Source organism: Dendrobates tinctorius, unplaced genomic scaffold (assembly GCF_039654945.1).
Source record: "Dendrobates tinctorius isolate UK_male_01 unplaced genomic scaffold, ASM3965494v1 ptg000060l, whole genome shotgun sequence".
In the NCBI taxonomy this organism is placed as follows: domain Eukaryota; kingdom Metazoa; phylum Chordata; class Amphibia; order Anura; family Dendrobatidae; genus Dendrobates; species Dendrobates tinctorius.
The window spans coordinates 82,492,024-82,517,318 of record NW_027361728.1 but is presented as its reverse complement, the minus strand read 5'-3'; the positions used below and the strand labels follow the sequence as shown (position 1 = coordinate 82,517,318).

General features: G+C 42.7%; 1 protein-coding gene across 2 annotated transcripts in view; it reads left to right on the top strand.

The window, feature by feature from the left end:
- Positions 1 to 25,295, top strand: part of ATR (ATR checkpoint kinase) — a 247,690-nt gene that overhangs the window by 22,987 nt on the left and 199,408 nt on the right. For both annotated transcript variants that reach the window (XM_073579101.1, XM_073579100.1), the window contains exons 4-9: positions 5,644 to 6,527; positions 7,307 to 7,497; positions 17,975 to 18,160; positions 21,554 to 21,750; positions 22,365 to 22,517; positions 24,933 to 25,131. In XM_073579101.1, the coding sequence (XP_073435202.1) occupies positions 5,644 to 6,527; positions 7,307 to 7,497; positions 17,975 to 18,160; positions 21,554 to 21,750; positions 22,365 to 22,517; positions 24,933 to 25,131 (1,810 nt within the window). The remainder of the gene's footprint in view (positions 1 to 5,643; positions 6,528 to 7,306; positions 7,498 to 17,974; positions 18,161 to 21,553; positions 21,751 to 22,364; positions 22,518 to 24,932; positions 25,132 to 25,295) is intronic.

The window sequence follows — 25,295 nt, the reverse complement described above, 5'->3', positions numbered from 1 at the left end:
CATCGGCCAGTCTCCGGGCGGTTTGGTACTTTCACTTTCGTTTGCCGGCGGGCAGCGTCATCGTCTCACGTCCCCCCCGCTCTGCGCTTGCTCTTTTCGCGCTTTCTAGCCTATCACAGAGCTGCTTTCACTTTGCCGTTAAGCTCCGCCCGCTTGTGCGGCACATCCGCTAAGCTCCGCCCACTTGCGCGGCACGGCCACTAAGCTCCTCCCACCGTTCAGGTCCTTCTGCTGGAATCTCGCGTTCCTCTTTGCAAGGAGCTTTGCTGGGGGACACATCTCGGCTCTGCTGCGCATAAGGCTACAGCATAAGGCTACGGTAGGCTCTGCTTTTCCTGGGGCTCTAATTGGCTCCCCTCGGCAGTACTCACTCCCTTCTCTGCTGTACTTTCACCAGATACGTTCTGCTATACTGCCGCAGACCCCACATATGCCCGACCCTGAAAGGGCTCCCTATTCTAGGCCCATCGCTACTCACTACGCCTGCGCGCGCTGTAAAAAGAAGTGGGCATCTGGTCAGTTGTCACCTTTCTGCCCGTCCTGCAGTCCTTCTACTATGTCTGCCCCTCAGGAGCACACCGAACCCCGGGATGAGAGCTCCACCCCGCCCCCAGAGTGGGCTGTTGCAATGTCTCAGTTGGTCGCTGACCTGACTATAGTGTCTCAGTCCCTGGTCCAGGTCTTAGAACGATTACCTCAGCTATCTACAGCCACCTGTGCTCCAACTGCCTCTCACGGTGAGTCGTCCGCACCTGACCGCGACCTCCAGAGGGACAGACCGGGTAGGAGTTCCAGGAAGCGGGCCCTGTCTGGCTCTTCTTCTAGTTCACAAGGCCCCTCCGCATCATCCAGGCTGCTCTCCTCGCCTCCTTCCCCTTCTTCAGAGGACGACATTGGTTCAAACATAGACTCCCAATCGGGGTCTGACTCAGATTCAGACCACATGTCCAAAACACAGGACATGGTAGATTGGGTAATCGCCGATATGAGACTAACGCTCAAAATAAAGAAGGCCAAGACGCCCCCACAAGAATGCTCTGTCCCCTTCAAACGAGCGAAACCTCCCTCCTGAACCTTTCCTAATCACAAGGAGTTCGAGACTACGTTAACCAAACACTGGGACCATCTTGAAAAGCGGTTCCCTGGACGCAGGCATCTAGACGTGCTATATCCCTTTAATGCGGACCTTCTCACGAAATGGGCCAAAGCTCCCGAGGTGGAGCCACCAGTCTCCCGTCTTTCCTCAAAAACGGTTCTATCCCTTCCTGACGGCGCATCACTTAAGGATTCAATGGACAGGCAGATCGAATCACTGGCCAAATCGATTTTTGAGGCAACTGGCGCCTCTCTCTGTCCCAGTTTTGCCTCCGCATGGGTAGCGAAAGCCATTTCAGCCTGGGCAAAAATTCTTCGCAAGGGCATTTTAGCGTCAGCTCCTCAGGACGAGCTAGCGGAGTTGGCTGACCAAATTAATCATGCTGGTAAATACCTCTTCCTCAGTCTCGGCCTAGACATTTTTTCAACAGAAAAGCTCCTCATCAGTTTCGGTCCTTTCCCCCCTTTCCTTCTTCGGAAAATTCCTCCCAGTAGGACCGGCCCGCTACCTCCGGGGAACGGAGAAAACCATCGTATAAACCCGCACCCCGCTGGAGACCAAAGAGCCGACCCTCCAAGCCCTCAGGATCCCGCTCTGGTAGATTTTCCTCCAAGTGACGGGTCACCCCCACCTGGAAGTTCTTACAGGGCGGGAGGCAGGCTTTCTACTTTCAAAGACGCGTGGCTGTCTGTTGTCAACGACGCATAGGTCAGGGAAATCATCACATCCGGCTACAAAATCGAATTTTCTTCCCTCCCAAAGAGACGCTTCTTTCTGTCTCATCCTCCCAAACAATCGTCCCTCACCCCAGGGTTCCTCCAGGCCGTCTCTTCCTTCCTATCCACCGGAGTAATTGTTCCCGTTCCTCCAAACGAACGGTAGTCCCGAAAAAAGACGGCTCGCTTCGTCCAATCTTGGACCTCAAGCTACTCAATCGCCACGTGAGGATCCTCCACTTCAAGATGGAGTCCCTTCGCTCGGTAATCGCCTCAATGGAGCCCGGGGAGTTTCTCTGCTCTGTAGACATACAAGATGCCTACCTCCACATCCCTGTTTGTTTGCAACATCAGAGGTTTCTTCGCTTTGCGATTCAGGAGGATCACTACCAATTCACGGCCCTCCCCTTTGGCCTAGCCTCGGCTCCTCGGGTCTTCACAAAGGTCATGGCAGCCGTCATGGCCATCCTTCGCTCCAGGGGGACCCTCATAATCCCTTACCTGGACGATCTGTTGATCAAGTGCTCGTCCTGCCAAGACTGCCTTCAGAGTCTTCAGATTACCCTTGATACTCTCACACGTCTCGGTTGGATAATCAACAGAGAGAAGTCCAACCTGCTCCCAACTCAGCGACTGATATTCCTGGGCATGGAGTTCGACACGAACCTGGCCCGGGTGTTCCTTCCGAGGGACAAATTTTCAGCTCTCTGCAAAGGAATCCGATCCCTTAAGACAGTCCCAGTTCCCCTTCGGTTCTGCATGAGGGTCCTGGGGAAGATGAAAGCCTCCATGGAGGCCGTCCCCTTTGCCCAATTCCACACTCGTCCCCTTTGCCCAATTCCACACTCGTCCCCTTCAACTGTCCCTCCTTTCAGTCTGGGACAAGACTTCAGTCTCCATGGAGCGCCCCATACTCCTGCCTCCCAGAGTGAGGCAATCCATAACTTGGTGGACAATGCCTTCGTCAGTCCTGCAAGGGAGGTCCTTTCTTCCTCTTCAGTGGAAAGTCATCACCACCGATGCCAGTCTTCTCGGGTGGGGAGCGGTTTTCCAGCAGAAATCGGCCCAAGGGAGTTGGAACGCCCAAGAGTCTCTGCTCCCCATCAACCTGCTGGAAATCAGAGCGATCTTCCTTGCTCTCCTTAGCTGGCAGCCTCTTCTCGCAGACAAACCAGTCCGAATCCAATCAGACAACGCCACGGCTGTGGCGTACATAAACCACCGGGGCGGTACTCACAGCAAAAAAGTAATGGCAGAAGTAGCAAAGATTCTACATTGGGCAGAGCGTTACGTTCTGGCAATCTCCGCCGTTCGCATTCCAGGGGTGGAAAATTGGGCAGCCGACTTCCTAAGTCACCAGGGCCTAGCATCAGGCGAATGGTCTCTCCACCCCACGGTCTTCAATCAGATATGCCAGCGTTGGGGCACTCCAGACGTCGACCTCATGGCGTCCCGGATGAACCACAAAGTTCCCCGCTTCGTAGCCAGGTCCAGGGACCCTCTGGCCGTCGGTTGCGACGCTCTGGTAATCCCGTGGTCTCGGTTCCGACTCCCTTACTTGTTTCCTCCACTGGCCTTGATTCCAATGGTAGTCAAGAAAATAAAATCAGAAGGCATCCCAGTAATTCTGGTAGCCCCAGACTGGCCAAGACGTCCTTGCTATGCGGATTTGGTGAACATGCTTTTGGACGTCCCCTGGAGACTTCCAGACCGTCTGGATCTTCTCTCACAAGGCCCCCTTTACCACCAGAGTTCTCAGTCTCTGTGTTTAACGGCATGGCTGTTGAGGCCGCGATTCTAAGACAATCAGGTTTTTCCAACCAGGTCATTCAGACATGATTAGAGCTAGAAAATCAGCCTCCTCCCGCATTTACCATAGGTACTGGAAGGCCTTTTTCAGTTGGTGCGACGACAACAATGTTTTTCCAATGTCACTCTCTATTCCATCCATACTTGGTTTCCTTCAATCCGGCCTAGATGCAAGCCTGTCCCTCAGTACTCTCAAAGGCCAGGTTTCATCTCTGGCAATTCTTTTCCAGAAGGATCTGGCCCCCTTGCCTCAAGTCAAGACCTTTATCCAGGGAGTTGCCCACATTGTCCCTACTCGCCATTCTCCGATAGATCCGTGGGATCTTAATCTCATTCTCGGCGCTCTCCAAAGTGCGCCTTTCGAGCCTATCCAGGACATTCCTCTTTCCCTTCTCTCATGGAAGGTGACTTTTCTGATTGCCATTACATCCATTAGGAGAGTTTCTGAGCTAGCGGCTTTATCCTGTCGTTCTCCGTACCTAATCCTTAATCAGGATAAGGTCGTTCTCAGGCCCATTCCCTCCTTCCTTCCCAAGGTGATATCTTCCTTCCTCATCAATGAGGACATCGTCCTCCCCTCCTTTTGTCCTTCGACTGTTCATCCGCTGGAAAAGTCGCTCCACAAGCTGGATGTGGTGAGAGCCATGTGTGTCTATCTGGCCAGGACCGCTTCTTTTCGTCAATCCAATTCCCTGCTTGTCATCCCTGAAGGTCGCCGGAAAGGATTCCCGGCATCCAAGTCCACTATCTCTCGCTGGGTTCGTTCTACTATCCTGGAAGCTTACCGCGTTCAGGAAAAACGGCCCCTTCCGGGAGTGAGAGCCCGCTCCGCCCGGGTTGTAGGTGCTTCTTGGGCTGTCCGACACCAGGCTTTGGCTTTACAACTTTGCAGGGCCGTGACCTGTTCGTCCTTGCACACCTTTGCAAGGTTCTACAAGGTTCACACCCAGGCCTCGTCTGATGCAGGCTTAGGTAGGAAGGTTCTGCAGGCGATGGTGGCACAACGAACAACCTAAGTCCTGTCTTCACGTTCCCCTAAGCTCTCTTCCCACCCTTGGGACTGCTTTGGGACGTCCCATGGTAACCTGTGTCCCCCAATGAGGCGATAAAGAAAGAGGGATTTTTGGTTCTTACCGTAAAATCTCTTTCTTGAAGCCTTCATTGGGGGACACAGCACCCTCCCTGTTTAAGTCGTACCGTGTTGGGCCTACGAGTCCCATGTTGAGTTGGTACATATTTTCAGAGTTATTGTTGCTTCTCCTGCTTTTTTCACCAACTGAGGTACTTGGTGCCTGTCGGTGGGTGTATACTGCCGGGGAGGAGCTAATTTTCTCGTTTTTCATAGTGTCAGCCTCCTAGCAGCAGCAGCATACACCCATGGTAACCTGTGTCCCCCAATGAAGGCTTCAAGAAAGAGATTTTATGGTAAGAACCAAAAATCCCTCTTTTGCCACCAAGTATTAAGTCTTGTTTGCCAGAGGGATCAAATACTTATTTCTCACTGCAAAATGCAAATTTATACAATGTGATTTTCTGGATTTTATTTTTGATCTTCTATCTCTCAATGTTAACATTAACCTCTCCTTAAAATTATAGACTGTTCATGTCTTTGTCAGTGGGCAAACTTACAAAATCAGCAAGGGATCAAATAATTATTTCCTTCACTGTACTCATGATTAATATGTTATTTTTTAAAGCAGTGAGATGGACTGGCCTATAAAATTACATCCGTACTTTACCCTACTTCTAGCTAATCTATCAAATAAACAAGTTGACTAATGGTAAAAATAGCTTTCTGAAATGGAAATCCTCAGAACTCGTTTCATTTTTTTAGACATAGGCACTGAAACTGTAGACACAACGTGGAGGCACATACGTCTGCATAAGAGCTGTGGACTCCAAAAGACTAGAATATTTTTAATCGCGGATACAGTGGATAAAATACACTTTGTAAAGGTGTACATTGCATGTAATCTAACCATGTGTTACACTAACGTCCCCAATATGTTTTCTTCCTACCAGAGTTCAGCAATTGGATAATCACCAGGCTCCTCCGGATTGCTGCTACCCCAAGCTGCAAACTCTTACACAAGAAAATCGCTGGAGTCATACATTCACTGCTGTTCCTTTTTAGAAATAAAAGTCCATCTATTTTTGGCAAACTTACAAGTGATTTTCTGCATCTTTTTGAAGATCTCATTCATTTGCACAAAAAAAGCTTGGAGGGGTCTGCAGAGTGGCCGTCATCGTTCAGCAGGTTCTTATGCAATGGTATGGAGAGCCAGGCGAATCTGAGGCCCGCTGCTTTTCAGTTGAAGAATTTACATCAAGTGGAGTCACTAGAAACAACCATGTTAATGGTCATGACTGACAATGTTGCTGACATTTCTGCTTTTCATTTTCAAAGGCAGGACCTGGTCCTTTGGGGGCTTGGCTGTTCTTTGTTAGACTACGGGGGTTCAGCGCTAAAAGTGTTGGCATTACATTTTGTAAAGGAGCTCATCATTTTGGGAGGACCACCAGATCAGGCTGCATACCTTTTCTTCACTGTATTTTTTGGGATGCTGGCGTATATTAATGACATGGATGTAGATGAACAATTGTTATTTGAAGTTCCACTACTGGATGTAGTGAAGGTTTTGTTTCCGCCTGAGCCGGAGTCTTACATAAACATACAACCTGTCTACCTTAATATTCTGCTTAAGAAGCTAGCACTTATGTTTGAAGGAGGAATCTTGAAGGTTGTCCAGTCTGGACTATTAAGAGAAGCACTTTGTCGGATAGTAGAGTACTTTTTGACCATTGTGCCTCCAGGTTATGAATGTGCTAATAAGGTCCGCAGTGATTATATCCGTTGTGTCTGCAAGGCCTTTGTTGATGTCCTAGGAAATCAGAGTCAGCAAATGGTAAGAAATGTTATTACTATAAGGCACAGCAACAGGCATATTTGTTACAATGGTTGTCTCAGCTGGGGTTGTCTTCAGGAGTACACTGCTCCCCAGTCTCCTGGGTTCCTACTTGCCAGAGGGTTTGGTGCGCTCCTGACAGTTTGTGCCAGCAGTATGGTCGCAGGGCTGGCTTGAATTGTACGCAACTGTTCCTATATGAAGCATCTATCTCTAGCATGATAGTGCAAGGGCCGGATCCAGCCAGCTTCAGAGCAGCACTTACAACTTTATACCAAAGCGCTTGTAAGAGCTGCACTCCTTACATAGGAGAGAGGCCTCCACTGATAGACTGCAGAGGTGGTCAGTAACCTAGGCAATGATCAGTAAATATTAAAACTTTCTTCTTGGTAATAAAGAGGATTTTTATTAAGAAGAAAATGTCAAAGGTCTTTACAAACGCTTTTCAATTTTACACAGTCAAGATCTTGAGAATTATCCTTAATCATTCGTATATCAGCCATATAGAATACAAATATACACACATAATGGTGATATGGAATGAATTGTATACAAATATCGGTCATATAGAATAATGTATACATGTATTGGTAATATAGAATTACATATACATATATTGGTCATATAGGAAAGTGTGCACACGTTAGTCATATAGGATAAATGGATATATATGTAAAGAAATACAAGCGATCACTGGGAGGGCTAGTCAGGTCTTTATTGATTGCACTTTATTTTATATTGATCATCAATGATTTTATGTTTGTTTCCTCTTGTCTCAGTATTTGGTGGCCTCTATGTATGCGGCTTTGCAGAAGGAAAGAGAGGACTTCATCTGTCAACTGCAGACCCTTACACAGCCATCCAGCTCGGTGTCTGAAGGTGGTGGGAGCAGCAGTGATGAGATTCATGAGAAGAGGCCTCGCTTAAGTTTAACAGCAAAAACGCAGAGGAAATCTGGCCGGCCTGGCATGTAATTGTCATCACATAGCATTGCTTTTTTGTAACCTTATTTTTTAGTCCATAGGGGACTTGAACCCGCGAATGTTTGATCACTTGTTCTATATACTGGGCTGATGAGCGCCGATGCTCATGCATACTGGCGACCAATTCACTATCAGAAAATGAAGGCAGCATTTAAATGATTAACAGCAGCGATTGGAGCTTGGCTTTGGCCACTGTTTTTAGACACAGATGCTGGCACTGTTACTGTACCTGCGTTCGGGAGCCTCCTCCTCACATGTGGACCCTAGTGCCAACGTATATTCACATCCTTTTGCACAAAAGATTTAATGGTTACCACAGACAGAATGAAATCTACAGGCTCCCTCACTACAGAAAGTTAAGTTTATTGTGGGATCTGCCTCATCACTGGTCCAGAAGCCAACAGCACAAAAAATGCAACTCCCACTTCCATCAATTAGTTGGTTAAAGCACTTGTCAACAGATTCTGTGTTTGCATCTCCATAGTGCCTGACCTTGTGTCTTGTATGTTGGTCTGGCTGTCTGGCCTCATTTCTAGTATTGCTCACTGTGTGCATGGCCCATGTGTTTGCAATTAATTGGTTTCTTGTTTTTTACAAGATTAGGGAGGTTTCCACCCTTGCTTTGTGGGCCATGCACGTATAAGCCGTTCTCTGCAGTGTGTCCACATCGGACATCACCTGTCTGAACCCTGCTCATATAGGTACTATACACATGATCAGGTTTTTAAATACATCAGTTAGGTACTGCTCTGACACGTGTTACCTTGACATTTAGTAGAGCGGCTTAGTATACATTTTTTGAAAAAAAACACGTATCAACTAATTAACCTGTTTTTTTTTTCATATTTTTACTAGCACTTGCTGTTTATTGTTACTTTTTTAAAACCGAGTATTTTTACACGTTTTATTGTGTTTTTCTGTGTTTCACTCATTTCTAGTATGTTGAACCTGCTACCTCATGCCTTGTGCGTTGAGCCTGCTGCCCCATGTCTAGCCTTAAGTCTGGTGTGTTGGGTCTCTCGCCCCATGTCTCATGTTTTGCCTGCCTAAAGTTTTTCCTTCCATTTTGTAGTTGTTGAATAGCCTGTCATCTCAGGTCTAGGGTTCTCTTCGGCTGCCTTTGCCTCATGGTTGGACTTAATGGGGCCTTCTGTGGAGTATAACTTTCTGTGTTATGTGCAAATTTTGGAGGCCATGCCTTTTGCCTGGTTAGCCAGCCAACTTGGGGCTTGTAGGTCTGTTTTCACTACTGTCTCAAAACTTCTCTACCCTTTACCAGCAATACTGTTGATCTTGATAAGGATTGCTTCCAGATCATACTGTTGGTCTGTGGTGATTATATTAAGCAATAAGGAGGGGCCTTAATAAAATACAGTCTTGAGGGTAGCTGATGAGTCCCAACAGATTTCCATTCAATCCCTCATATTTGGATAGAATATTGAACTGGTCTACATTTAACATCTATGTCTCAGTTATGCTTCTAGTTGGAGTTGGTCATGGTTTTGATAAGCCAAATGAAAGTATTGTAAATCCATTTAATGTTTGGTATCTGGAGTTATTATATGGGCTGGCTGGCATTTGTTAATCACTGATGTTCCAGGTTACCCTTCTAATGGAATTTGTAGTTTTGGCATGGCTAATCTGACCAGTTTAAAGGGAATCTGTCACCTATTTTTTTCGAGTATCAGCTGCCGGCACCACTATCAGTGGCTTATCTACAGAATTCTGTAATGCTGTAGATAAGCCCCCGATGTAACCTGAAAGATAAGAAAAATGAGTTATATTATACTCACCCAGGGGCGTCCGGTTTTGATCCGATGGGTGTCGTGGTCCGGTCCGGCGCCTCCCATCTTCTAACGGTGACGTCCTCTTCTTTGCTTCCCGTCATGGCTCCTGCAGGACTCTGCTCTGCCCTCAACAGTGGTAAAATGGCACCTCTGCAATAAACCTATTAAGAGGAGGAATTGATGGATGAGTTAAAATGTCTCCTTATCTGTCAGATTCTTTTGGCGAAGGAGAAACTTCTTCGCTAATTAAGCCAAATGCCTTCACTTAAGGTAAGACCGTTCTGATTATTACTCCAGAACAGGATGATATGTCCATGACGTAAATGGTTGAAGGGACGGTGTTCTAATACCTTGGTTTAAGACCATCTGAGCTTTGACCAATACCATATGAGGTCTGTTATATTTTTCTGACTAAGGCCTGTTTCACACTTCAGTTTTTAGTGTCAGTTAAAATCCGCCAAAAGGCGGAAAAGCGGATGCGTTCCTAACTGATGTGAACAGATGCCACCGGATCCGTTTTTTTTGACGGATCCGCCGAATGAAGAATTTTAAAGGAATCGCTGCGAGAGAGAGAGAATTTTTTTTTCTTCCCTGGCCACCAGAAATGATTTCAGGGTTAAATTTCCTCCTGACTTCATTCCTCCGGGCATGCGCTGTATAAAAATGCGGATCCTGCACTACAAAAAAAGTTACATGGTCCGTCCAGGCATCTCGGCGGATGCAAAAATAATTGACGGATCCGCAAAAAAAACGGATCCAACGGATGGCCATCCGTCAAGATCCGCCAGTAATGCAAGTCAATGGGGAAAAAACCGGATCCGCCAAAAAAATGGCGGATCCGTTTTTTTGCAAAATCGGCGGATTTTGACTGATGGTCAAAAACGGAAGTGTGAAACAGGCCTAAGTCTCTTCCTCATGCGAAACGGGGGAAAAAAAAAGTGGTGCATCATCTCTTTAATTGACAACTAATCTGTTTTGCATTTGACTGTTTTCAACTAACAATTTTCATAGTTGGAATGTATTATTAGCATCCATTTAAGTTGTGGAATGGATGCCGTTATAAAGAATAGGATAAATTCTATCATCCCTAAATGAATGTTTAACCGTGGTTCTTCTGTATATTAAATAGATCAGACTTTTTTTTACGTTTTCTAGTTGTATCAGGTCTTAGTACTTGGTTACGATTCAGTAAAGGTGGAAATCTCGAACTGTAGTTGTCTGTTTCAGCTTACGTTCCTTACATACTAAGGAACACACCAAAAAAAAAAAGATTTGCTAAATTTGGATTAAAAAAAAATTTGAAATACTTTGGCATTTTGGGATGCTCAGTCTACCCTTGATAGCTTTGTGTTTCGTAAATATTTTGAACTATTAGGTGATCATTGACACCAGAAGGGTTTCGTGACCTTAAAGGGGACCTTAGGCCTGTTTCACACTTGCTTTTTTTTGCAGCGCGTTTTTCCCGCAAAAAAACGCATTGAAAAACGCATACAAAAGCATACAACTGCTGCGTTTTTTTCAAGCATTTTTATGAGCATGCATGAAAAAAACGCAGCGTTTTTAAGCGTTTGTATGCGTTTTTAGTGCGTTTTTACCGCGTTTGCGTTTTTTTCCAACATTAGGTGGCCACTCACACTAACCCAAACCATGACTTTACTAACCCTAACCCTGACCCTAACCCTAACCCTTAACCAAACCATACTTAACCCTAACCCTGACCCTAACCCTTAACCAAACCATACTTAACCCTAACCCTGACCCTAACCCTTAACCAAACCATACTTAACCCTAACCCTGACACTAACCCTGACCCTAACCCTTAACCAAACCATACTTAACCTTAACCCTAACCCTAACCCTGACCCTAACCCTGACCCTAACCCTTAACCAAACCATACTTAACCCTAACCCTTAACCAAACCATACTTAACCCTAACCCTGACCCTAACCCTTAACCAAACCATACTTAACCTTAACCCTAACCCTGACCCTAACCCTTAACCAAACCATACTTAACCCTAACCCTGACCCTAACCCTTAACCAAACCATACTTAACCCTAACCCTAAACCCCCTTAACTAACCCTAACTTTACCCAAACCCCTAAATTCCATTGTCTAAACTAATGGTAAAAAAAAAAACGCATGTGCAAAAAAACGCATACATAAGCATGCCAATGCGCACATATGCTCACCATAGACTTATAATGGGTGTCTTGCTGTAAAAAAACGCATTGCGCGCGCATGCATTTTTTTGAGGCAAATCGGACGCACAAAAAATGCAACAAGTTGCATTTTGTGCGCCCGAGCGCATACCGCAAAAAAACGCATGCGCGGTAAAACGCGTACAAACGCATGTGTATGCGCACATAAGCGCATCCCATGCAAAGTATAGGAAAAAAAACCGCATGCGCTATTTAGCGCTAAATTACCGCGAAAATAACCGCAAATGTGAAACCAGCCTTACTTCGGTGGAAAATGTCAACAATTTTGGGTTTGATGTTAAGTAATAGTTTAAGCAGGTGCAGTTGCTGGGTCCATTGGCAACTAGGAATGTATTTATGGCCCTGTTAATGTTACCAGGTTCTTTGAATCACTTAACTTCTGCTTCTAGTAACCCATTTATCCCACAAGCCTATTACCTTCATGGCCAGGCCATCTTTTACAATTCTGACCAATGTCACCTTGTGTGGTAATAACTCTGGAACATTTCAACGGACCCTCCTGCTTCTGAGATTTTTTTTTTTTTTTTTCCATGACATTTTCTACTTCATGATAGTAGTAAAATTTGTTCGATATGACTTGCGATTATTTGTAGAAAAAATCGTAAATTTGGCAAAAACTTAGCAATTTTCAAACTACATTTTTATGCCCTTAAACAGAGTTATGTCACACAGAATAGTTAATAAATAATATTTCCCATATGTCTACATCAATTTTTAAAACATTATTTTTTTTGTTAGGAAATTAGAAGGGTTAAAAATTGACCAGCAATTTCTCATATTTCCCAAAAAATTTACAAAACCATTTTTTTTAGTGACTACATCACATTTTGAGAGACTTTGAGGGGCCTATATGACAGAAAGCACCCAAAAGTGACGCCATTCTAAAAATTGCACCCCTCAAGGTACTCAAAACCACGTTAATAAACCAAGTTTATTAACCATTCATGTATTTCAAAGAAATTAATGGAATGTGGAAAAACAAAATGAACATTTAACTTTTTTTTTAACAAAAATGTTACTTTCAAACCATTTTTTTTATTTTTACAAGGATAACATGAGAAAATGGATGACAAAATTTGTCGTGTAATTTGTCCTGCGTATATAGGTGCCTGATATGTGGTCAAAAACTACTTTTGAAGCACAGTGTAAAGATTGGAAGGGAAGAAGTGCTGTATTGGAGTTCAGATTTTGCTGTGCTGGTTTGAATGTGCCATGTCACATTGCCAGAGCTCCTGAGGTGCTAAACAGCAGAATCTCCTCTTAAATGACTTCATGTTACAAACTACCCCCCCCAATTAATTAATCTAGGGCAGCAGTGATCATATTGTCACCACATGTGCCTCACAGAATTTTATACTATTGGGTGCTGAAGAGAAAATAATTACATTTTTACCACCAAAATTTAGTTTTAGTCCCAAGTTTTTATTTTTTTCTAAGGACTAATATTAAAAATGGAGCTCAGTTTGTTGTAAAAATTTCTCCTGAGTGCACCAATACCATACATGTTATTGGGAAATACTTAATGCAGCAGAGTGTAATGATCAGAAGAGAATGCGCGCCGTATTATAGTGCAGATTTTACTGATACAGTTTGCTGGTGGGAGAGCCCCTGAGTTGCCAGAACAGCAGAACCTCCCCCATAAGCAACCCTATTTTACAAATTATACCTCTCAATCAATTCATGTAGGGGTACAGTGATTATATTGACACGGAATTTTCTACCATTGGACAGTGAAGAAATAATGATTACATTTTTACCACCAAAATTTAGCTTTTGCCCCATATTTTTCATATTTACATGGGGAAGTGGGTGAAAATGGCACCAAAAGTTGTCCCACAATTTCTGCTGAATGTAGGAATCCCCCATATATGACTGTACAGTACTGCTTAGCCATATGGCGAGACTTGGGAGGGACAAAGCGCTATTTGCCTCCGGGAGTGCAGATTTTTCTAGAATAGTTTTCAGACTCCATATACAGAGCCCCTAAGTGCTAGAAGAGCAGTTTTCCCCCTCAAGTGAGTATATTTTGGAAATTATACCCCTTTGGGAATTTATCTACAGTAACTACAGGTGTAGTGACTATTTTGTCTCCATGGGTGTTTTCCAAAAGCAAGCAGCAGTGGATGTTGCAGAGTGAACATTTAAAACCACCATTGTAGTCTTCAGTACATTGTAGTGCCCAATATGTAGTGCCCAGCTCATGCTTCTAGAGACACACGCCCTAGGCGGGCTCTCATCATTTCATAAATGCCAAACATGGACGCTAAAGGTGGTTTTGGTACACTGTGAGGCTCAGAAGGGAGGAGGCGTTTAAGAATGCAGAATTTGCTAAATTTCTTTTGGGGGTGAGGAGCCATTTTGCTTTCCCAGAGCGTTTGTACTACCAGTAACGTGGAAGCTCACTATATGTCTGATAACAGATGGCAGACCTGAGTGGGGACTTGAATTTTTTGCGAATTGAGTTGAAGCTTTTATTGGGAACATTTTACATAACAATTTGGATCACATTCTTCTGGTGCTACAGGTGTTTCTCACAAAATTAGAATATCAAAAAGTTAATTTATTTCAGTTCTTCAATACAAAAAGTGAAGCTCATATATTATATAGAGTCATTACAAACAGTTATCTATTTGAAGTGTTTATATCTGTTAATGTTGATGATTATAGCTTACAGCCAATGAAAACCCAAAAGTCATTATCTCAGTAAATTAGAATAATTAACAAAAAACACCTGTAAAGGCTTCCTAAGCGTTTAAAAAGGTCTTTTAGTCTGTTTCAGTAGGTTCCACAATCATGGGGAAGACTGCTGACTTGACAGATGTTGAGAAGGCAGTCATTGACACACTCCACAAGGAGGGTAAGCCACAAAAGGTCATTACTAAAAAAGCTGGCTGTTCACAGAGTGCTGTATCCAAGCATATTAATGGATCGTTGAGTGGAAGGAAAAAGTGTAAAAAAAAAAAAGTGCATATGCAACCGGGATAACCACAGCCTTGAAAGGATTGTTGAAAAGGCCATTCAAAAATTTGGGTGAGATTCGCAAGGAGTGGACTTCTGCTGGAGTCATTGCTTCAAGAGCCACCATACACAGACGTATCCAGAACATGGGCTACAAGTGTCGCATTCCTTGTGTGAAGTCACTCATGACCAATAGACAACACCAGAAGCGTCTTACCTGGGTCAAAGAGAAAAAGAACTGGACTGTTGCTCAGTGGTTCAAGGTGTTGCTTTCAGATTAAAGTAAATTTTGCATTTAATTTGGAAATCAAGGTCCCAGAGTCTGAAAGAAGAGTGGAGAGGCCACAATCCAAGCTGCTTGAGGTCTAGTGTGAAATTTCCACAATCAGTGATGGTTTGGGGAGCCATGTCATCTGCTGATGTAGGTCCACTGTGTTTTATCAAGGCCAAAGTCAGCGCAGCCGTCTACCAGGAAATTTTACAGCACTTCATGCTTCCCTCTGCCGACAAGCTTTTTGGAGATGGAAAATTTCATTTTCCAGCAGGACTTGGCACCTGTCCACACTGCCAAAAGTACCAATACCTGGTTTGAAAACAATATCACTGTGCTTGATTGGCCAGCAATCTCACCTGACCTTAACCCCACAGAGAATCTATGGGGTATTATCAAGAGGAAGATGAGACACCAGACCCAAAAATGCAGATGAGCTGAAGGCTGCAATCAAAGCAACCTGGGCTTCCATAACACCTCAGCATTGCCACAGGCTGATCGCCTCCATGCCACGCCGCATTGATGCAAAAGGAGCCCCGACCAAGTATTGAGTGCATTTACTGAATATACATTTCAGCAGGCCAACATTTTGGATTTTAAAATAATTTTTCAAGCTGGTGTTATAAAGTATTCTAATTTACTGAGATAATGACTTTTAATGACTTTTGGGTCTCCATTCCAGGTTTTGCTGCAGAAAAAAATGCCTAGTGTGAACATATGTTGGTGCTTTTTTTTGTTGTAGCTCCAATTCAATAGAGACATGGTCGTGATTGAAATAAATCTAAAACTTTCATAATCTTCAACTAGGATATTCTTGAGATTTTTCTTCAGCTGTAAGATTTTACATAGGTGCTCCCTCCCTATCCGAGGATTCGTTGGTCATTGTCGCTCAGGTGCTGTCATGGGTGAGAGGAAGTATAATTACCGGTGATTTGATTTTCCTGAAACCCATTAAAGCACCCGATTTAGTCTTTCTGTCTGGCTTATGGTTGGTGCTGGTTCTCAATCTTCTCTTCTCACAATGAAGAACAGGCGTGAGTGAATGTATGAATAATGGGTGACTCCTACTTGACTTCTTGGAAACTACATTGAAGGAGGAAGTGGGTGTTGCCTTTTTATGTTGTGCTCTTGGCTTCCTGTCCAGTGATAGGGGCAGATCCCACTCTCTCCCAGGTGCTGTCATGGGATTTGGGAAAATGAAATTACCGGTAAATACTGAAATTATTTAACCCTTTCACAACATGTTACTGTCACTGGTTTACCGTGAAAGCGAGGATCAAGGAGTCCACAGCGTCTGATTTCTCCTATTCCTGCATGGTTTCGAAGCACTTCACCTTCGTATTAAACAGTGTAAATTTCTTTGGGCAGTGCAGGGGTTAATCTGCTCTATTGAGCGCTCCTCTAGCTAAGGCCAAAAAGAGAAAAAGAAGGACCACAAATAGATATGCACACCAAACATGTATAAAAAACAGGAAAGCTTTAATAACAACCATAATAAAAACATCTAAAAATAGTGAATAATCCACCCACTGTTAACCCTTCTTATGTACGAAATAAATAGATATAGCAATACGGCATTTCTGTTACATATAACACACGTGTGAGTTGGAAACCATGTAGAAGAGTCGAGTATAGAAATCATGGAACCATCATATGCAAAATAATGTCCAACCCTAATCAGCCACTTGAAAATGGCTGAATATAAAGAATATATGTATATGACCCTCAGGAAAAAAGATCATAATTCCAAATCTGACATAAAAAATACCCTATCCACCAGCATTGTCAATAATATGAAAAGTGCCCAGGGAGATAAAGCATCAGCAACAATATGCCCGATTATCAATAGTGTATTCACATATTATACCAACATGTGCCCTGGGATAGTGGTGGATAGGGTATTTTGTATGCCAAATTTGGAATTATGATATTTTTTACTGAGGGCCATATACATATATTCTTTATATTTGGTCATTCTCACGTGGCTGATTAGGGTTGGACATTATTTTGTATATGATGGTTCCATGATTTCTATACTCTACTCTTCTACATGGTTTCCAACTCACACGTGTGTTATATATAACAGAATTGCTGTATTGCTATATCTATTTATTTCGTACATAAGAAGGGTTAATAGTGGGTAGATTATTCACTATTTTTAGATGTTTTTATTATGGTTGTTAAAGCTTTTCCTGTTTATTATACATGGTTGGTGTGCATTTCTATTTGTGGTCCTTCTTTTTCTCTTTTTGGCTGTTACTATTGTGTGACCACTGATTTGCTCCCCCTTATTATAGGTATTGTGTTACTTACTAGCTGTGCGCCCAAAAACTTTTTAATTACTCCTGTAGCTAAGGCTCTCGGCTGTGCACTGTTAGCCGCTCCCATCACCTATTTACTCTGGGCTCTGGCAGCACTCATTGTCAGAGTTGATTGTGCTGCATGGCTGGAGGTTGGTGGTGGTTATTATTGGAAAAGGCATTTGTTGGATTTATCTGTGACTATTGGTAGGGTTTGATTGTTTGATCATTCCTGTTCTACTCCTACTTTGGTTTAACCCCATCCTCCACTCCCCAGTGCATTCCTCTGTTGTGTGTGAGTATATTTGCGTGTTTTGTATTTTGCGTTACCCCTGTTCGTATTACTTTGTTAGTCTGGTTGGTGAACTATGGTACACTACTGCTCCCGTCTTCCCTGAGTGGGGGAAGGGTACAGACTGAGGGCGGATTCAGGAGATAAGGCAAGGTACATGGCCCCGGCATCTTCACAATCAGAAGCAACCCGGGGAACAGGGCGAGCTAGGGCGCCTCTAGTGTTAGGGACAGGGAAGTTGCCCCTGATTTTGGGACATCTGATAACAGAGTGGTGACAGTGATGCTCAGACTGCACCATACGCAGTAGATGCCTGCTGTATACAGCTATGTCCAAAGTTGGCTCCAGTTGCTGCTGTTTATCTCCTTAGATGCTATTGTCAGTTTCTGATAGTGGCAATTAAAGTGTGTGATTTCGGTGTTGCACCATTCCAGTATTTTGGCAAAAATAATTGTGGTCATTCAAAAGAACAACTAATCCCGCAAATAAAAGCCCACATGCAACTATGTCAACGAAAGCATAAAAATGTTTGGTTTTCTGAAGACGAGGATGGAAAAAATGAAAATGCACAGAAATGTCCACAAATAATTCCTCTTTTCTTCTAAATACACGTTTTTATTATGACATTTACAGGGTGGATCCAGTGGATGTGAAGTCTAAGCTTTCGATCTGGAGAGAAATACACAAGAAATATTCATCTCTCCTGCAGACGTTGGAAGGAGAAGACCTGGCCGAAGATGTTGTCATTTGCCCATTGGAAGGTGTCAGAGTGACTTTGCACTTGGCTGCTGTCTGCACCACTACTAGTGATTCTGTCATGTAAGTGCTGTGTACCACGGAAAGGGACTGTCTAACAAATAGTCAATCATTGTACTGTGACACATGTGGATCTGAATTACTTGATTGTAAGGTAGAGCCAAAATACTGTACACCATTGTCTCCTTGGGACCCTAACCATGGTTTTCTTAGAAGAAAGCAGAATGAGTTGACTTTTTACAATGAGGATGGCAAATTAAATTTTCAAAGGAGATTGGAATGGGAGCAAGTAAAGTACTCAACAAATGATGCTTTGTGGATGTATGGGTTCCTTGGTGTCATTTAGGGGTTCCCACATGGTCATAGCTTTGGGAATCCCTGCTGTCGACTTTAGGAGCCTTTTTTTCTCTTTGTAGCCTGTCTGTAAGAACTGAAATAAACGGTAGAGACACCCAATAAGTTGAACAGTATTAGCAGCAGGATTTCTCCAGCCCTGAAAGTAATATGGAATAAGCAGAAAGAATATATTTGCGTTTAAAAACACATTATTCTGTATACATTTCACGCAATGCACATTGTGGCCCTGACATCATAGAAGTATGATTGGTCTAATACTAAATGCTATGTTTGGTGTGCACCCTGCTCTGCTGCCACACCTTATGCCTCAGACGTATGCAACTTTATGCCATTGTTTACGTTTGTCCTTGATGTCTATTGTAACGAAAAGAATGCTGAGCAGAATTTTCTTTTAATGCATACTGAAAGAGTAATCTTGTGTTTGGTTCTTCAAGTCTATGGCGTTATCTGTATTTGTACCAAATTTTGCTCCTTGCGTATACAGTGAATAGTAAATATAAATTCTAAATCAATATTATAGAGGTTATGTATCCACTGGAATGAGCATAAAACCTTCAAATGTGATACACAACTAAAATGAGAGAAGATATTTACATTTACATTTTTAAAAAATAACAGAGAAAAGAAACAAGGGGAAAAATTCAACAGGTGGGAAATGTACAGGGAAGTGCGGGGTATGTATATGCACAAATAAATTATAAATAGAACACCAACAGCAAAATCACATACATGATCCAAAAGTAATCATAGTAACTGATGCAAATCAATATGAATGTCTATGCATAAATAGATATTTATTTAAATAAACATGATTATGGTGCAGATCTGTGTGAATAAGGATCAGGGTGTATAGTATCAATGTGCAAGGGCAAGTGCCGGCTGTTGCAGGTCTCTTTTGCCGGTCAGTATACTGCTGCTTTTTCTTGCATATTCACTTTATATACCGGTACTTTATAGGTTACACACTTCTTCTACCTCAGCTGGCTTCTATCCAGGTATGGTTTTGCTATCATGGGTTGTCCCTCACATGGAGTTTGATTTACTGAGATACTTTTTTTTAACCTGTGATAGCAACATCCATTTTGTTAATTATTTATTTCACGTTTTATTGACATTTTTATGGGAACGTCCCTATTTGGGTTGCACTTGCACTTTTTATAACTGAATGTCATTTTCTGTTCCACCCCCTTCCTAGTATTTTGGGACCTTTTGTGTGTTTACACCTGCCATTCACTAAACTTCTTTATCATTACTTATATTTATTATGTGTTTTGTGTTTATTATATATGTGTTCTGAATAAAATTTTAGATTTTATCTTTGGGACGTTTTTGAAATCTTTTTCTTCTCTTTTGTATACAACATGTTTTTGAGAGTTTCCCTGGCTACTTGAGCCTCCCCTATCATGATATTTAGGGTATGATGGTATAGTATTAACCTGATTTCTGATCTGAGGATTGTGTGTGTATATATGTTTATTTATTACATTGCAGCCTTTGCTATATATAGGCTTTTTATCTACTCTTTCAGCAGATTACCGTTCATTATTGCCAACTTTGTACATTGATACTATGCACCCTGATCCTTATTCACACAGATCTTGATTACTTGATGCCTTTTAGATCTGTACTGTTCGTCTACCATAATCGTTTAAGTAATAAACTAACTATGCATAGACATTCATATTGATTTAGGATCAGTTACTATGATTACTTTTGGATCATGTATGTGATTTTGCTGTTGGTGTTCTATTTATAATTTTATTTGTACATATACATACCCCGCACTTCCCTGTACGTTTTCCACCTGTTGAATTTTTCCCTTGTTTCTTTTCTCTGTTATTTTTTTAAAATATCTTCCATCAATTTAGTTGTGTATCACATTTGTAGGTTTTATACAGTGTATAGCGTCGCAAAATGTGTCAGCTTTTAAAGGGAATCTGTCACCCTTTTTTTTGACTATTAGCTGCCGGCACCGACATCAGGGGCTTATCTACAGCATTCTGAACCTGAAAGATAAGAAAAACAAGTTAGATTATACTCACCCGGGGGGGCGGTCCGGTTCTATGGGTGTCGCCGTCCGGTCCGGCGCCTCCCATCTTCATACAATGCCGTCCTCTTCTTTCCTTCCTGTCGTGGCTCCGGCACAGGTGCACTGCTCTCCCCTATTGAAGGCAGAGCAGAATACTGCAGTGCGCAGGCGCAGGCCCTCTCTGACCTCTCCCGGCGCCTGCGCACTGCAGGACTCTGCTCTGCCCTCAACAGGGCAGAGCAGTGCACCTGCGCAGGAGCCATGACAGGAAGAAATGAAGAGGATGGCATCGTATGAAGATGGGAGGCGCAGGACCGGACCGCAACACCCATCGGACCGGACCGCCCCCCCCGGTGAGTATAATCTAACTTGTTTTTCTTATCTTTCAGGCTACATATGGGGCTTATCTACAGCATTACAGAATGCTATTGATAAGCCCCTGATGTCGGTGCCGGCAGCAAATAGTCGAAAAAAAAAAAAGGTGACAGATTCCATTTAAATGGTAATTCTCAGGTTGTTAAATTGCTTTAGTTAAACAGCATAAAATTAAGCAAGTTTGCAGTTGATTTAGTATTTTTATATGTGCTGTCATCCTCCTGCAGAGTTTTTATCTTACATAGAGCACAGCTTATTGCCAGGGAGCTCGGCCACCAGAGCCTGGCCCATTGTGTGCAGTAAATACATTCCAGGGAAGGAGTTAACTCACATCATCCCAGCTCTCTACAGCTTATTGCCAAATCTCTTACCAGTCCTGTAAAATCACAATACTGGGGCCCACAAGCATCTTCAGCTTCAAGGGAAATTTTCCTAATCGCATTTCTCACTTTCCTGAGCCATCTTTTTGTTCAAAGGCCCTGCTATTTTTGTTTGTAGACTCAGAACAAACACTGACCGATTTTTAATGTGTTGTATCAAGACAAAGCTGTAAGGAGAGTACAGAGCCCCGATCTACTCAAGAGACGACAATACTCTTTAATACTAAAGATTGTTATACATTGAAACAACTTTACCGGTGTGATGAGAAATGTGCCTTTGATTGTATTTTTACTATGTTTTTATTTTCCACGCAGTCTATCGCCAAAGACCCCAGAAGGGATGTCTAGCACCCAAGTTACAGGGATAGTACAGCAGCTTTCTTGGGTTGGCTCTGAAGAGATTGTGAGAGTACTTAATATTTGCACGAAGCTTCTTAATTCTGGATACCACCACATTGACCCCATGCTGAGAAAGATAGTCCAAATATTTGATGCCTTACTTTATATGCATGGTGAGCCAATATCTGATATCATAAGTGATGTAGCTGTCATTTAAATCTTATCCGTATTTGTTGATTTTAGATTTTATGTAATTTGTCCTATATCTAGTTTACTTTTTTATAGCCTTAACATTCCGTTCAGTTATTTAGCTTTCAGTGTCCTACACATGTGCTCATGTGCAAGTAGATAGGAATCTCACGGCTGAACTAAAACGTGGTATAATAGCTTTCTTTTAAACTAGTGATTTTAGGGTTCCTTACCATTACTTTTTGATTTATAGATAATCCTATAGGAAGTACTCCATATGTTAATCACGCTGTAAGTTCACTTTTCAGCTTTTTAGTTAGAAATTCTTCAATTACACACATGTAACTTGTGTCTAGATTACAAAATGCACCCAGTAGGAATATTAATAATATATATGTGAATTGTCATTGCTCTTATGGGGAAAGACATAATACAAAGCAAAGAAGAGCTGTGTTTTGCTGAAATTCAGCCTCCGTGCACTATATGTATAGCTCATAGCTGTAGATATGACACCTGTATGGATGTCGGGTGTAGGTTATTGATCATGTTTCCATATATACTATAGTAAACCAATCATTCATATCTATTTTACTTAAAGTGAAACATCGTTTACCGGATCAAACACTGGTGGATTTGTGTGGACTGGTTTCTTTGCCTTGGATTCACAGCCATTCAAGTCATGTTTCCTGTAAGGTGGCCGCTTTTGACTCATCCCTCTTAACAATAAGTCATAGGATCCATGAAGAAATCTGTAAGTAACATGGCTTGATTTTACCATTCCTGTAATCAATAATGCAATGGATTCTTGTAGTTAAAAAAAAAAAATCCTTAAATGTGCATAACAACCAAGTTATACAACTTTCTAATATTCTTCGCTTATGAAAGTGCCGTGATGTGAAGATATGAGCTTGATTCCCAGCACGCTTACTTCAATCCTGTGCATAACCTAGGGCAGTGTTTCCTGTGTGGGAACATCACTGCTGTTTTGTATGAAGGGGACTGGCTGACTACTTATTTCAGTGACAAAAACTTGATTCCAGTTCACCCAGTTACTCTATGCTCATCTACAGTTGTGGCCAAAAGTATTGACACCCCTGCAATTCTGTCAGATAATACTCAGTTTCTTCCTGAAAATGATTGCAAGTTACACAAATTCTTTGGTATTATTATCTTCATTTAATTTGTCTTAAATGAAAAATACAAAAGAGAATGAAGCAAGAAGCAAAACATTGATCATTTCACACAAAAGTTGAAAAATGGGCCAGACAAAAGTATTGGCACCCTCAGCCTAATACTTTGTTGCACAACCTTTAGCCAAAATAACTGCGACCAACCGCTTCCGGTAACCATCAATGAGTTTCTTACAATGCTCTGCTGGAATTTTAGACCATTCTTCTTTGGCAAACTGCTCCAGGTCCCTGATATTTGAAGGGTGCCTTCTCCAAACTGCCATTTTTAGATCTCTCCACAGGTGTTCTATGGGATTCAGGTCGGGACTCATTGCTGGCCACCTTAGAAGTCTCCAGTGCTTTCTCTCAAACCATTTTCTAGTGCTTTTTGAAGTGTGTTTTGAGTCATTGCCCTGCTGGAAGACCCATGACCTCTGAGGAAGACCCATCTTTCTCACACTGGGCCCTACATTATGCTGCAAAATTTGTTGGAAGTCTTCTGGCTTCATAATGCCATATACACGGTCAAGCAGTCCAGTGCCAGAGGCAGCAAAGCAACCCCAAAACATCAGGGAACCTCCACCATGTTTGACTGTAGGTACCGTGTTCTTTTCTTTGAATGCCCTTTTTTTTTCTCCTGTAAACTATGTTGATGCCTTTGCCCAAAAAGCTCTACTTTTGTCTCATCTGACCAGAGAACATTCTTCCAAAATGTTTTAGGCTTTTTCAGGTAAGTTTTGGCAAACTCCAGCCTGGCCTTTTTATGTCTCGGGGTAAGAAGGGGGGTCTTCCTGGGTCTCCTACCATACAGTCCCTTTTCCTTCAGACGCCAACGGATAGTACGGGTTGACACTGTTGTACCCTCGGACTGCAGGGCAGCTTGAACTTGTTTGGATGTTAGTCGAGGTTCTTTATCCAACATCCGCACAATCTTGCGTTGAAATCTCTTGTCAATTTTTCTTTTCCGTCCACATCTAAGGAGGTTAGCCACAGTGCCATGGGCTTTAAACTTCTTGATGACACTGCGCATGGTAGACACAGGAACATTCAGGTCTTTGGAGATGGACTTGTAGCCTTGAGATTGCTCATGCTTCCTCACAATTTGGTTTCTCAAGTCCTCAGACAGTTTTTTGGTCTTCTTTCTTTTCTCCATGCTCAATGTGGTACACACAAGGACACAGGACAGAGGTTGAGTCAACTTTAATCCATGTCAACTGGCTGCAAGTGTGATTTCGTTATTGCCAACACCTGTTAGGTGCCACAGGTAAGTTACAGGTGCTGTTAATTACACAAATTAGAGAAGCATCACATGATTTTTCGAACAGTGCCAATACTTTTGTCCACCCTCTTTTTTATGTTTGGTGTGGAATTATATCCAATTTGGCTTTAGGACAATTCTTTTTGTGTTTTCTCATTTAAGACAAATTAAATGAAGATAATACCAAAGAATGTGTTTGCAATCATTTTCAGGAAGAAACTGAGTATTATCTGACAGAATTGCAGGGGTGTCAATACTTTTGGCCACAACCGTACCTGGGGCTCAGACACCGGCCTCGCCCTGGCCTCACATCAAGGATAATAGAAAAAATTGGAGTCTGGCTCAACAGGACTGCATTTTTCTTTTCTTTCTTTTTTTTTTTCAGAAGAAAATCTATTGCGTACAAAAGAAAATTTTGTTGACATGACCCAGTCGACGCGTTTCGACTGCACTAAGCAGTCTTACTCATGACTAGTCTAATTTTTTCTATTATCCTTACTTATTTAAGTAGCTAAGCCAACCCCCTTCTTTGTCGTGGATAGGTCCATATCTCTGCTGTGGTCTTCTTGAAATGTAAAATTTTCAGAACTCGGGCAGTGGCGGCATGGGAACAGAAAATAACTCTGAGCACACAATTGTAGACCTTTTTTCTGTGCAGGTCCCGGTTAGGTCATGACTTCCGCTTTGTTGTATATGCAGTTGTTAATTGTTGGTATGGTTTCTTCTATTTATTCCGCAGCACCAGTGATTCAGTCCCAGTGTCTCTTTCTTCTGTCACTTTTTCCCAAACATATATTGCCGGACTGGAGGCTGGCGGTTTACCAGTGGTCACTAGAAAGTCAACATGAAATTGTTCGTGCCTTTTGCGTGAAAGGATTTCCTCTACTGAAACAACACATTAAGCATGATGCCGGGAGTCCATTGCCCAAAGCTTTGCTGTAAGTATGATGGTTGGTTGGTTGCTTCACACAGGCGCAGATGGGCATATAGATTGACATGCCCCCGTGCCAACACACTGTTAATGCTGCTGTCATAGTTTGACAGTGGTATTTAATACGTTAGCAGTTGCGGGTAGAAGTCCACAACCCATGAGCCCACTCCA